The 14,623-nt window shown below is 38.3% G+C and overlaps 1 protein-coding gene across 1 annotated transcript in view; it reads left to right on the plus strand.

Moving 5' to 3' along the window:
- Positions 1-14,623, plus strand: part of znrf1 (zinc and ring finger 1) — a 41,929-nt gene that overhangs the window by 25,068 nt on the left and 2,238 nt on the right. Inside the window, exons 3-4 of the mRNA XM_055192396.2 lie at positions 10,290-10,395; positions 13,455-13,546. Of these exons, the coding sequence (XP_055048371.1) occupies positions 10,290-10,395; positions 13,455-13,512 (164 nt within the window). The 3' untranslated portion in view covers positions 13,513-13,546. The remainder of the gene's footprint in view (positions 1-10,289; positions 10,396-13,454; positions 13,547-14,623) is intronic.

Raw genomic sequence — 14,623 nt, forward strand, 5'->3', positions numbered from 1 at the left:
TAATGAGAACTAAAAGGTTGTCTAGGCACTATGACAAACAAAATTTCAACTTTTATTGGGAGAGAAAAAATAAGAACTGCTTTCCTTGAGTGTCACAGACTAGTCAATTATGTCCCTTCCAAAAACAATTTTTTGTTCCTTGAGGGCTTAAACAATGATTCAAAATTGTTGCAGAGGATGATAAAATTTTTCTTGGACACATTTATATTCCTTATTATTGTCTATACATTTACCAATGATCACCAAATACCACATGTTTCTTTACTGTAAATGTTTATAATATACAGTTGTGTTCAAAATTATTCAACCCCCCAATGCTGTTAAGGGTTTTAGGGAATTTAGTGTACATTTGTAATTGTATTCAGAATGAAATCCTACAATGACTTCTTAAAGAACCATATGCAACTAAAATGACATCAATTGGTTTTGTAATATAGTAGTAAATGTTTCTTTTGTGAATTCTTCATTGACACAATTATTCAACCCCTTAAAGAACTACCACTCTGAAGAACAGAGGTTCATTGAAGTGTTTTCAATCAGGTATTGAAAACACCTGTGGATGTCAGGGAACAGCAATAAAGCCTAATAAGCACCAATTAGGCAGCTTTAAAATGACTGTGATACTCAACTCCTTCTAAACATTTACTGGTGTGGTTACAAACATGGTGAAGTCAAAAGAATGGTCCAGGAAGACAAGAGAAGAGGTGATTAATCTTCACAGGAAGGGCAATGGCTATAAGAAGATTGCAAAGATGTTAAACATACCAAGAGACACCATAGGAAGCATCATTCGCAAATTGAAGGCAAAGGGCACTGTTGAAACGCTTCCTGGTCGTGGCAGAAAAAAGATGCTAACTGCGACTGCTGTGCGCTATCTGAAGCGTAGAGGGGAAAAAAGTCCCTGTGTGACTGCTGAGGAACTGAGAAAAGATTTGTCAGATGTGGGTACTGAAGTTTCTGCTCAGACAATACGGCGCACCCTGCGTACTGAAGGCCTCCATGCCAGAACTCCCAGGCGCACCCCCTTGCTGTCTCCAAAGACTAAGAAGAGTCGACTGCAGTATGCCAAAAGTCATGTGGACAAACCACAGAAGTTTTGGGATAGTGTTCTGTGGAAAATTAGAACTGTTTGGGCCCATGGATCAACGCTATGTTTGGAGGAGGAAAAACAAGGCCTATGAAGAAAAGAACACCTTGCCTACTGTGAAGCATGGTGGGGGGTCAATCATGCTTTGGGGCTGTTTTGCTTCTGCAGGTACAGGGAAACTTCAGCGTGTGCAAGGTACCATGAATTCTCTTCAGTACCAGGAGATATTGGATGACAATGTGTTGCAGTCCGTCACAAACCTGAGGCTTGGGAGACGTTGGACCTTTCAACAGGACAATGATCCCAAGCATACCTCCAAATCCACTAGAGCATGGTTGCAAAAAAAAAGGCTGAAACATTTTGAAGTGGCCATCGCAGTCACCACACTTAAATCCGATTGAGAACCTCTGGTGGGACTTAAAGAAAGCAGTTGCAGTGCGCAAGCCTAAGAATGTGACTGAAGTGGAGGCTTTTGCCCATGATGAATGGGCGAAGATACCCGTAGATCGCTGCAAGACACTTGTGTCAAGCTATGCTTCACGTTTAAAAGCTGTTTTAACTGTAAAAGGATGTTGTACTAAGTACTAAGATTGAATGTCACTTGGGGGTTGAATAAAACTGATAATGATGTGAGCACAGAAAAGACATTTGTGGTTATTTCATTATAAATGTTATGTTATATTTGTCTGACCTACACATGCCTCTTTGATGTAATTGTAAGCAGGATGACTGAATGATCAAAATCAATGTCAAACCGGCCAAAACAATCAATTTCAGTTGGGGTTGAATAATTTTGAACACAACTGTAACATGCACTGAAGCTTTTTATTTTTTAGATTTTTTAATTATAAATTTTCCATGTCAAAGAACCCAAATCCAGCCATGGACACGTTGCGGTAATGAAATTTTCCCCTTAAATGTAAAAAACAACAAAATTGGTTTGTATGATGTCATTTGAAATCATGTGCAAAATAGTACGTGAAGAGATGTTTATAACTGTGTGCTTCTTATGTTGATACTCTTACTTTGCATTCACTTTTTTTACCAAAATGTTTCATGACACCTCATAAGTCTAATTTCGCGAGAATCACCCAACACTTTTTGTACCAGGATGTAAACAAATTTATTTCTACTGTAAAGTTGGGCATTTTAACATGGGGGTCTATGGGGATTAACTCTCTTTTGGAGCCAGCTTTGGTGGCCAGTCAGTGAATTGCAGTTTAAGTCACTTCCGTGTTGGCTTCACGAGATTGGAAGGTTGCCCCTTCATATAAGTACTTATGCATGCATCTGAAAATGTTTAAACTTTACAAAAAAATTCAAGTGAACTGATGTTGACCCCTTGACATGCAGCATTAAATCCGGGCACGCTTCACGGACTGACAGCACATATGATAGTTGTAGTGAGTGTAAGTTTTTCCCTGTAACAGCTGTGGGGTGAATAGAGGTCGGCTGCTCGTGGCTTACTGACAGATACCTGACTGAAAGACAGCTGTCGAACCCTGCTTGTGCTAAAGGTGACCCCTGGTGACGCACATACGCGTATACTGTATCTGCATTCTGCAACATAGTTATCGAGAGTAAACAGTATGACCAAAATATTATCATATATATATATATATATATATATATATATACAAATATAAAGTATGTAAATATCTACTGGTGTTTAAAGGAACAAGGAAAAGAAGCTTCTCGCAAACATCTCATTACTGTTTTCTAATTTTTCCTGCCTGTTTCCTCTTCAAGTCAGTGACCCAGCTGAAACTCCAGAACACACTGCAGCTAATCTTATTTCCCACAATGCACTCTGTCCCATTGTGAGGCGAGACCAGTGACAGTCACACGTCAGCAGAACTGCTCACTGTAAAAACTGCTGCGTGTGAATCCAGTATGTAAACTTTGCTGGCCTTTTCACTCTCCGATTTGTTCCCATCGGCCATCCAACTTCTGTTGAACTCTGATCCAACCGTTTTGTAGATCTAGGCAGGCCAAAAATCCCAGCACTAATGCTCTTTTTAACTAACACTAACTCACTAACAAATGTTTTACATTAAAAGATGTTAATACAGAAATATACATTAAGGGTTTTTTAACTGTACTTGTAATAAAAGAGAAATTAGAAATATTTGTACCCTCTCAATGTACAGACTATACTAAACATATTTGTACTATTTAACACATTCCCCGCCAGCATTATTTGTAATTTTGACAAAAGTTTAACAAAATGCCTTCCAGGAAAATTTCTTCTAAAAATATATAAACATACAAATATATCAAATGAAAGATCAGACCCTCTGCTTTCAAACAAACAATAAACAAACAAACAAAATGGGAAATTTTTTTTCATCCTATCTATATTTTTTTTCTCTGCTTATAAACTCTTAAATATGGGTATTTTTCTGTAAAACTACTATTTTTTAGCAAAAAGCTGAAATAATAGCATTTTTGTGAAGGAATGTTGTTAGAGATCAGATTCAGAATGATATCAAAACATACACAGAGTTTAAAATTAGTAAATAACGTTTTGGCTTCAGTTTTTCATAAATTGGGTAAGTGCATAATCGCAGTATTGCAGGTTAACATAAAAATTCATCAGGAAATTTTTTTATGCAAATGTTTTCTCTTAATTGACATAAGATAACTCGTCAATAGCGGGGAAAGAGTAAAAATGGTATGTAATGGTTAAAATGTGTATGCTTTGACGGTTCACATTGTATGGTATTTAAAGGTGCAATGTGGGACTTTTAGAAGGATCTCTTGGCAGAAATGCATTATAAGATACATAACTATATTATCAGAGGTGTATAAAGGCCGCACATAATGAACTGTATGTTTTTATTACCTCAGAATGAACCGTTTTTATCTGCATACACTGCATGTTCCTTTATATGAAAGTCACCGTCATGTTTCTACAGTAGCCCTAAACGGGCAAACTGCTCTACCGAGCGAGTTTCGTCCCTACGTTGTCTCAAACGACACATGTTTGTCCTATGGGAGCTACTGTAGCTTTTCATTGCGTTTCGAAATTGAGGTTGGTTGCAGTTCACAATCTCACCACTAGTTGCCACTAAAACACATTACACCTTTAAGGGTACATATATTCATTTTGGTATTTTATTACATTTATGCATTTTGTCCAAAGTGGCATACCGTGTAATCAAGCTATACAAGTACGTGTGTTTTCTGGTAATAGAACCTATAGAACTGGGTAATAGAACTGGGTAATAGAACTGGTTGCCATGCTAACCAGTGTTCGAATTTTGTCAAAGCCCCCCCCCCATTATTATAAGGTCGCCGTGATTTCACAAAGTATTCACACAGGCCGAAAGCTTTAACGCTTGATGGAAGGCTTGTCTGAAGCGTAATCGGCTGGCTCGCACTAGGTTATTGGCATAAGGCGATCTGATTGGCTGACGCACGCGTTGCCGCTTGAAAAGTTGAGAAATGTTCAACTTCTGCCATGAGCAACTAGCCTGGTACAACCAGACTCTCGTACATTCATTTCATTTGTACATGGAGTCTGGCCACGCTCCATTGCAAAGCGTTACTTCCGTTAAGGAGAATCCTCTGTTGAAGTTTAAAACTATTGGATCTGCCCAGAGTCACTCAGGATCTGCCATAGGCGATCGCTAACGTGTGGTCGTGACGTATATCATGCGCCGAAACCGTCCAGAAACAACAAGTCCGAATACTCAGACCAACAAAACTTAGCAAACCTGGTTTTTGCTCCTGCTTTTACTTCTGTATATTCTGCAGTTTTGCAACAACGGACCGAATAGCTTTTCTCACGTCTTTCTCTGCTGCCATTACTAAACTACAACTCAAACTGACGCACGACCTCAACGTCATCGTTCTTAGCCACCCCCCTCTGTTCGCTGATTGGACCTGCAGATTTTTGCAGGAAAACAACGAAACTCTATACAGCAGTCCGAGACGTAGTACTGAAGCGAAATGAAAATTAAGCGGAAGCACGTAGGAGGGCAGAGCCAGGCTAATGAGCAACGGCAGTGACGAGACATTGATGGATCCACAATTCAGTTCGGCAACGCATGACGTCACCCATTAAAAGTAAATGAGAAGCGTTAACCCTTACTGTACGTTCACACCGCAGCCAACTTGCGCTTCCAAAGCAGCTCAGGCCGCCTGATCAAGGACGCTTGTCAAAAAGTATATGGATGCTCTGAACTAATGTTTTGGTACGAAAGTACACATCATATGTTTCTCCAGAATCAGCCAGCAAAGAGCGTCTACGCTATATTCCGATTGGTTGCTGGCGTTTTGCCGCTGCTTGCCGCATAACAGCGTCATAGCTCATTACCATAAAGTGGAGCTTTTTTCAACTTTCTGATTGACTCAAAATGCGACGCAGATGGATTTGACGCTCCTTGTAGCTGAGAGAAGCCAGCTTCTATTGTAAATGAATGACTTCTGGTAACTTTGGAAGCTCAAGTCGGCGGCTGTGTGAACGTACAGTTACGCCCCGTGTGAATGTACCGTAAGATGTGATCCTTTAATCAAAGAAACCTCAAATTATCCTTAACTCAAACCCTAACCATTTTATACCCCTCAAATTAATGTGAAATAATAGTTTGAGAACAATTTTTGTAAAGCCCCTAACCCTATTCTAAATCGAACAATCCGTCACTTCCTCCAGAAAACAGCGTGAGGCGTACTTGAGAGTTTACATTTATTTCAGACAGAAATCTTTTGGATTACTTTATTGCGAAATTGGGACAAATAATGGATATATGTCATATATGTCACTTAAAGCAACACTATGTAGTTTTTTTTACCTTTAAATAATGTCTCTAAAATGATTTCAGTGATAGAAAAACTCTTAACTGGACAAATTGTACTGTTGCTCCAACCTGAGCAGCCTCCTAGCTGCTACAAGCACACTCTGAAAGTGGCGGTGGAGGGTAGAGCACACAGCCCCGCCCCTCCCCCTGCCTGCAGAAGAGTGTCTGATACCAGGCACTGTTCCGCTTTTCAACCACATGGGGGAGCTGTAAGTCAATTTTACATGGAAACTACATAGTGTTGCTTTAATGAGTCCCTCAATGCTTATAGGAGGTCCGGGACCACCCAAGCCCCCCCTCAATTCAACTGCTGCTAACGCAATACTTTACCAATGTAGCTACAGGAACACAACACATATGTCGCAAATAAACAGAAATGGTTGTAGTGTAGAAAGTTGTTATGCTCAGTTGTTTACGTGCTTGGTGAGAATTTATTACACACACACACAGACACAAACAAACACACAAACACGTTTTTAATCTAAAATATCTCTCCCACATATGTTCATTTCCAGTTTATATATTAAAGAATTTATATGTAAAATATGAAAATATTTTTAGTCCAATCTGAATAAAAACCTTTCCCCTTAGGCACTGAAAATAAATTGTGTTGCAGTGTTATTCTGGCCTCGTACATTCATATCTCCTGTTTCTCTCTCTCTCTCTTATCCACCCCCACCCTATCTGAGAGCTAAATTTAACAGCAGGTATTGAAATATCATCATGCATAGTCCTGGCATGAAACAGACACTGGTCAGCTCAGTGGGCCATTTCAGAGGACCATACACAACACAAAACTGCTATCAAAGTAATATTGTTGTCAATTTTGGCACCATACAAAAAAATCCATACAAAAAATAGTTACAAACTAAAAACCCTAACCAGCCAATGACAAACACACCTGTCAAGTAAACTAGTATAACTCCTCTTAGCTGCTGAAGTCATTGCCCGTAAGAGGATAAAACAGGCTCAAGTATGGGATGGCCTGTATCCTGCTGTTGTCTAGAGATGTTTGCCGGGACCGCCGTCTGGAAAATCGCAGCGGCGCGTGAGGATTTGTTTTTGGGGGTTGAATACGTGGGCCGTTTGTGTCGTTCAACTAAGCTGATTTGTATTTAAAGCATATGTTTGCCGTCTGTTCTCCCCCGTTTTCCCCAGCTCACCTCATCTTGCTTTTCACCTCATGTTCGCATCCTCTTTAAATTGACGTGTGTCTGTTTTCTTTTGTTTACACCCTCATCGCACGGTGATCATGCAGACTTGTGTGCATCCAGAGGTTTGAGATCTGAGCGGGATCATAAATGCTCTGGGTTGCCAGATTGATGCTTGTTACAATGCACTGGTAAATGGAGCAGCAAAAGCACAGTTTATTGCCCACACTGTCAGAAAAAAAGATACAAAACTGTGAGCTTTCTGTCGCTGGGGTGGTACTCTCAAAGGTTCATATTTGTACGTTCACAGGAACAGTTTTGTACCTTTTTTCTGACTGCAGCTGTGTTATGAATCATTTTATTTAAACATTATTTTGAGTAGGGATGCACCAATATATTGGCTTATAATCGCTATCGACAGATAAAAGCAAATTTTCCCACGAACGGAAGATTGTTTGAAAGCAGTTTATGATCAGGGCCGATTATATCCTGGCAATCAAAAGAGGGAAAACGCATTTTGAATTGGGTGACAATGACAACAGAATTGCAGTTTATAAGATTTTATGACATTATCATTTAAAAGAAAGGAAAAAACTCCTGCACACTATCATATACTTGCAATTTACAATAATTATTTATTCAACAACGTTTCGGTCTCACGACCTTCATCCTTGTTTCAAATGACATTATCATTTGAAACAAGGAGTAAAAAGCAAAACGGTGCATTCCTAATTGTAACTGTGCATTTGCTGTTATGGGAAAAAAAAAATAGTAAAAAACAACAAAAAAAACAAATGATTATTCTGACATTAAACTTTTAAAGTCAATTTATTAAAAAAAAATCCAGATAATTTACTCACCACCATGTCATCCAAAATATTGATTACTTTCTTTGTTAAGTTAAGAAGAAATTATGTTTTTTGAGGAAAACATTCCAGGATTTTTCTCATTTTAATGGACTTTAATGGACCCCAACACTTAACAGTTTTAATGCAGTTTAAAATTGCAGTTTCAAAGGACTCTAAACGATCCCAAACGAGGCACAAGGGTCCTATCTAGCGAAACGATTGTCATTTTTGATAAGACAAATTAAAAATATGCACTTTTAAACCACAACTTCCCGTCCATCTCCGGTCATGCGACGCGCCAGCGTGACCTCACGCAATACGCCATCATGTCAACAGGTCACGGATGACGTATGCGAAACTATGCCCCAGTGTTTACAAGTGTGGAGAAAGAGGACCGTTCCGGCGTTATTGTATGTGGAATGATACTAATTAATGTCTTTGTGTCATTTTATTGTTCAAAATGGTCCGCAAATGTGCGTTTCATATATGTAACACGTGACCTTTCCACGGCATTACGCAATTACGTGAGGTCGCGCTGGCGCATCACAGGACCGGAGATATGTTGTGGTTTAAAAGTGAATTTTTTTGGTCAAAATTGACAATGTTTCTTTGGGATCGTTTAGAGTCCTTTGAAACTCCTTTGAAACTGCAATTTTAAGTGTTGGGGTCCATTAAAATGAGAAAAATCCTAGAATGTTTTCCTCAAAAACATAATTTCTTCTTGACCGCACAAAGAAAGACATCAACATTTTGGATGACATGGTGGTGAGTAAATTATCTAGATTTTTTCTTAAGAAAATGGACTAATCCCTTAAATAAAGAATTATGAAAAAAAACAGCACATGCAAAATCTTTTAGACCATCTTTTTAGCTGTTATTCACATCTGCAATTTGACATTTATCCTAAAGCATCATGGGTAAGTGGGTTAACCCTCAATAAAGACCCTGAGCTCGCACTCCATTATCTTTCCATGATTCTTGAACCTTCTGTCAGTATGTAGCACATTTCTCACCTTTACACACACATACGCACACGCTCAGACACGTATACACTATACAGGTGTTTCCAGGGGAAGCTGAAGCTTACAGAAGAGGATGTGACCCTGTTTCGCTTTCTAGCACATTTCCTCTGAAAACTTGACAAAGATGTTTTACTGGAAACTTTGTGAGCATCACGTCCTCACGAATATAGTGAGTAATTGCGTCAAAACCAACTTGTGAGGTCATAAATCATTCATTGTTTAGGAGAGGGTGCACTTCCGTCAAAAAAAAAAAACTTTTGTAAGGCGCCCTAGGCGCAACCGCCTTTGTCGCCTATGCCACGGCCTGCCCTGGAGTCATGTTTTGGGTGGTAAGAGTAAGGGTTCGGGTTGGGATATACTGTAGGAAATATAATTTACATTTATGCATTTGGCAGATGCGTTAATCCACAGTGCATTCGATCTACGGTATATTTATTTTTCTATCAGTATGTGACCTTTGACCTGCTAACACAATCCTTTACCAGTTAATCTACAGAAACACATCATGAAAATCTGTTTATGAGAGGTTTATACTGATATAGTTTCGTGTATGTGTGTGTTTGAGTCATTACGGGCCTGCAAGTCTGATCATGCTGTATTTTCCCCTTAAGCTGTTTGGAGAAGATGAGTTCACACCTTGTCTGTCTGCTATAACGCTCACAGCACCATGAATAACAGTCTTTAACGAATAGTTACCTTAACCGCTAAACCGTCTCACTTGACCAGTTGTCTTCTGTGTTGAGTGAGCAAAACATTTAAATGGATTTGCATCATTCGCTCGCTGCTGCCCCCTGCTGGCAAACAGGTCACTATTGCAAAAACACTGCTTTGAGTTATTCTGCAATGCCAAACATCTCATCCAGAAATCAGAAATGCGTTGTGACATGTCGTACTGCATGTGCACATACATATGAATATTACAGACAAAAGTATGAGTTTAATTTAGGTGCTTTTATTCAAAGCAATTGGCAGTGCATTCAAGCTATACGTTTTATCAGTATGTATGTGCATGCATATATAAATATTAGGCTTGTCAAACAAAAAAGGCCAATAAATTCGACCTTAGACTCAATTGTCAAATAGATCGCACCATGATAGAGTTATTTTTAATGATTGATATAAAATAAACCGTATATTGACTTCTAAAGAAACTATTTGTATTGTCAATGCAATTCATTAATGTAATATAAATTTTAATTGTCTATTCGTAGGCTTTGTTTTAGCATATGCCATCAATTTGATGAATAACTCAGCATATCATCATGTAATATGTTCAATTGATTGACTGCGCCGTGTTACATAACTGTGTGTTGTAATGCATGAAGCCGAATGTGTTTTGCGGTCACTGCGGTCTGAGTATGTGTGTGTGTTTGTTACAGACGATGTATTGTCAAGAGACGCCGGGGAGTGTGTAATATGTCTTGAGGAACTACAGCAAGGCGACACCATTGCTAGACTGCCGTGCCTCTGTATTTATCACAAAAGGTAAGCTGGAGTTTATTCGTACCAGGCCATCAAATCGCCAGTCGTTTTTAATTGTGCAATTTATGCTTTGTTTAATTGTGCAAATGATTATGATTTTTTTAAGTTGAGCCAACACATAAACCAAATGCTTTTAATATGTAGTAAAAATTGTAGTTAAAAAAGGTTCATTATGTACCCATTATGTCAAAATATGTACCCCAGCTGTCACTGGGGCAGTACCAGTGGCGGCCGTTGACTTCTTTTTTCGAGGGCGCTCGATGCGAAGTTCGTCACAACATGTATGTAGCCCGTCATGTGTGTGGTTCCTTTTTTTCAAAATATGTGTTCTTCGGATCGAGAGATCATGTGTGCGTCACGTGTCTTGTCAAAATAAGTGCCGTTTACCATAACTTGTTGTAATTAAGTTTCCCTGTAATATCCCAATGAATACCTGTGAAAACTATAGTATCCTTGGATTTTACAGCATTTAACTCTTATTTTACAGTAAAATCTTGCAATCTAAAACCTGCTGTTATATCACAAAAAGGTCTGTAATATCACAGCAACACAGTAAAAAAATTAAGCATTTCACAGCATTAAACTGTATTATTACAGTGAAATATTGTATTGAAATATGCCCTGGGAAGTCACATGACATAACCAAACTGTTTTGAACCATAGACTGTATAAAAACATGGACGTAGTCTGACTTATTAAAATAAATATGGCACGTTGATGTAGATGAACCCAGCTAATAGAAAAAAGTTCTAAGAACGTTCCCTGAAAGTTCCCAAGGTTCCCAAAAACGTTTTGCCAACGTAAAAAGTGTCCAGTTTTCTTGACGTTCTAAGAACATTTTTGTGTTGTCTGAACGTTAAAGGAATGTTACATTTTACCATTTTTAAACGTTATGACAATGTCATGTTTTAATGTTCACACAATGTTTAAAACAACAACTGTTTATTATATTGAATTGTTTGATTGTTATGTAAATGATAGAGAAACATTGCATTTTATTATTTTATAAAACATGAATGTTCAGTAAATATATTGCTGTAACACAATTCACTTATTAGGTTTAGATGTTGATATTTTGTTTCATTTTAAGTCACCATTTTTGTGATTAGTGGTTGTTTTAGTTGGACTCTTGACCCTTGTCTCTTTGCTTGCTAGTTTTTTTCCTGGTTGTGTTAACTTTGTGTTAACACACCACACCACATTTGTTATGAACATTAACGTAAAGTTAATATTGTAATTCTGGTGGTTGGTACATAATGGTAAAAAATCATCACCTAATTCCTTTACTAATCAAACGTTTCTTTTCACAATAAATTATTGTCAACATGTACTTTCACAGTACACACTGTAATAGTACATGGCCTTGTTGTAATGATGAACAGCAAAAGATTGTAATTCCCCAGTAATGTATTGTAATACAGTAATTGCTTTGCCATTGAAGCTGTGAAGTTACAGTATACAGTTGTGCTTTTACATCAATGCATTGTAATATCACAGATATAACATCACAGTAAATTGCTGTGAGTATTTTCACAGTATATTTCTGTAATCCTTGCTGTGAAAGTCATGCAAAATTTATCCATTTATTTACTGTGAATTCACAACGAAAAATTTTGCAGTGTATAGTTTAATCTGCATCATGTTATATTTTCTAAAATAAAATAAAAAACATATCTGGCTCCATATTTGTTTTTAAAAGTCTGATAGATCTCAGCAATTGTGTCCTGCTGACAAGCGTAGTGGGCGGGACAGCAGGTGACGCAACTCCCCCCTGTGGGCTAGACTGTCTCATTTCGGTTCGCTTCAAATATCAAGCCTTTCCTTCAAAGTCCGCAGCCTTAAAAGGACCCAGACCCTGAATTAGGATGCACATTGGCTGTTTCTCAATATGCGTTCTTCAGCGATCTTGCGTCCTCCTGTCCTCGCTCTACGTCATCATTAACGGTCGAAGTTCATTCCAATTCTCAAGAACGCAAGGACAGAGGACGCATGAAAATACCCGGATGTGTTCTTGATATCGAGGATGCATCGAGTGCAGACTTGCTGAAATCGCTTTACGCCCCAGAAGTCATTGCGGCAAAACTTCCGAGTTCGTTCTTCCAAGGTCGCCTGGCAAGACCGATCTCCACGAGGACGCAAGTCCGTTCTTTGCGTTCTTGGAATTGAGAAACAGCCATTGTGTCTTTACTAGGTGCAACACAATAAACCTTGCAGTGAAAAATCACATCTATGCATCTCTGGTGATAAATCATATCCATGTACTTTTGATTGCTTGTCTAAACCGGCTGCAGCCATGACAGGCAACAAGACATTTTGTCAGTTGATTAGTTTCTATTGTCACGCCATTTGAAATATCTCCACCTACCGTGAAACCTGATTCTGGCTCAGAATAACCACTAACTTAAAGTTGTGATTTGTTGCAATTGTGTTGACAGTATTTCAATAGAAATTAAATGTTAATAGTAACAATTATTTCATAAAATTTTGCTAGGGCATGTGGTAATCATTTCAACATAATATTTTAAAGAGCACCTATTTTCAGATTCAAACTCCAAAGTAAACAATGATGCGAGTTATCGTCTCCAACGTAAATCTTTTTTCTTGGACTACAACCAACACACGGATTGTAGGCAACAGTTTACTTCCTGGGATTGGTGATGTAGACAAGACCGACATTATCATAATTCACCCTGCTTCGAACGCCAATCTTTTAAACATGGTAAGGAGCGTCACATTTCTGGCTGACGTCAGAGGTGTTCAGGCCAATTACAACGTACAGATTAGCTGGCCAATCAGGGACACAGCACAGATGAGTTTTGTACAAATTCAGAGCATTTTAGGAAGAGCTGGAAATCTGAAGCTACAAAAATGTACGTTATGTGGAAAATAATGTTTAAACCACCCGAAAACACATTGTATTATACAAAATACACAAAATAACGTTGTTTTTTAGCAATGAAATGGGTGCACTTTAATTTATTAAAGACTTTAAGCTGTTGAAAGGTTCGTATTTTTCAGAGACAATTGACATTGTAATGAAATTTGTATCATCTTTTCATTAGCTGTATAGACTCCTGGTTTGAGATCAACCGCTCCTGCCCTGAACATCCCTCAGACTGACTGTCATCATCTACTTATGCTACCACTGAGAAAGGTAAACACACACACACATTTTCATTAAACAGCAGTCTTTGAGACTGTCAAACTTTATCAAATAGAAATGAGCATATTGATCCAAATACCGAATCTTTCGGTCTATAAGCCGCGTTTTTTTCATATCTTGGCTGGTGCTGCGTCTTATAGTTAAGTGCGCCTTGTAAGTCAGTATGAATTAATTCTGACATTTATGAGGCAAGAGACAACATTACTGTCTACAGCCGCGAGAGTCCCCCATATGCTGCTTCTGTATTTATGTAATTCAATGGATTCAGTGATGTGGAATGACGAGTATGCGAACTTCACGCTAGTTGGCTTGTTTGGTTAATTTAGTCTATTCAGCCTTCCAGGTAAGTTCTGTATGCTATGGTTTATCATTTAAATTTGTACAGGTATCTATTCAGCCTGTTTATCTGTCTGCTATTGTTTAGTTGAATAACTTGCCTTTCCAGATTAAATGTCTGTTCTTCGGCTTGGATTTTGTGAAATAATTTTCTAAATAAACGTGACGTATAGTCCACTGTGACTTATACATGTTATTTCGTCTTAATGACGCATTTTTGAATGATGCGGCTTATACTCGGGTTCGGCTTATAGTCTGGAAAGTACGGTACAAAATAAAAATAACGTAATGAAACATTTCAAAATAATTTATTCAGATCTCCCACAGAAGGAACCTTCATTTATGCTATTGTACTTTTTTTTCTTTTTCTAAATTTCTTCATTTTGAGCAGCATTAAAGGTCCAGTGTGGGTTTTTTAGCGACATCTAGAGGTGAGATTGCAAATTGCAGCCAACCTCAATTTCAAAACGCAAAGAGAAGATACGGTAGCTGCAACAGGAACGTAGAGACGAAATGAGCTCTGTGAGCAGTTTTGTCCATTTAGGGCTACTGTAGAAACATGTCGGCGACTTCCATGTAAGGGGACTCGCTGTGTTAGTAGGTAAAACGTCTCATTCTAAGCTAATAAAAACAATACAGTTCATTATGTAAGGTCACCACTGATAATATAGTTATGTATCTCTTATATTGCATTTTTGTCAAGAGATCCTTCTAAAAGTCCCACATTGCACC

This window comes from Misgurnus anguillicaudatus, chromosome 6, assembly GCF_027580225.2.
Source record: "Misgurnus anguillicaudatus chromosome 6, ASM2758022v2, whole genome shotgun sequence".
In the NCBI taxonomy this organism is placed as follows: Eukaryota; Metazoa; Chordata; class Actinopteri; order Cypriniformes; family Cobitidae; genus Misgurnus; species Misgurnus anguillicaudatus.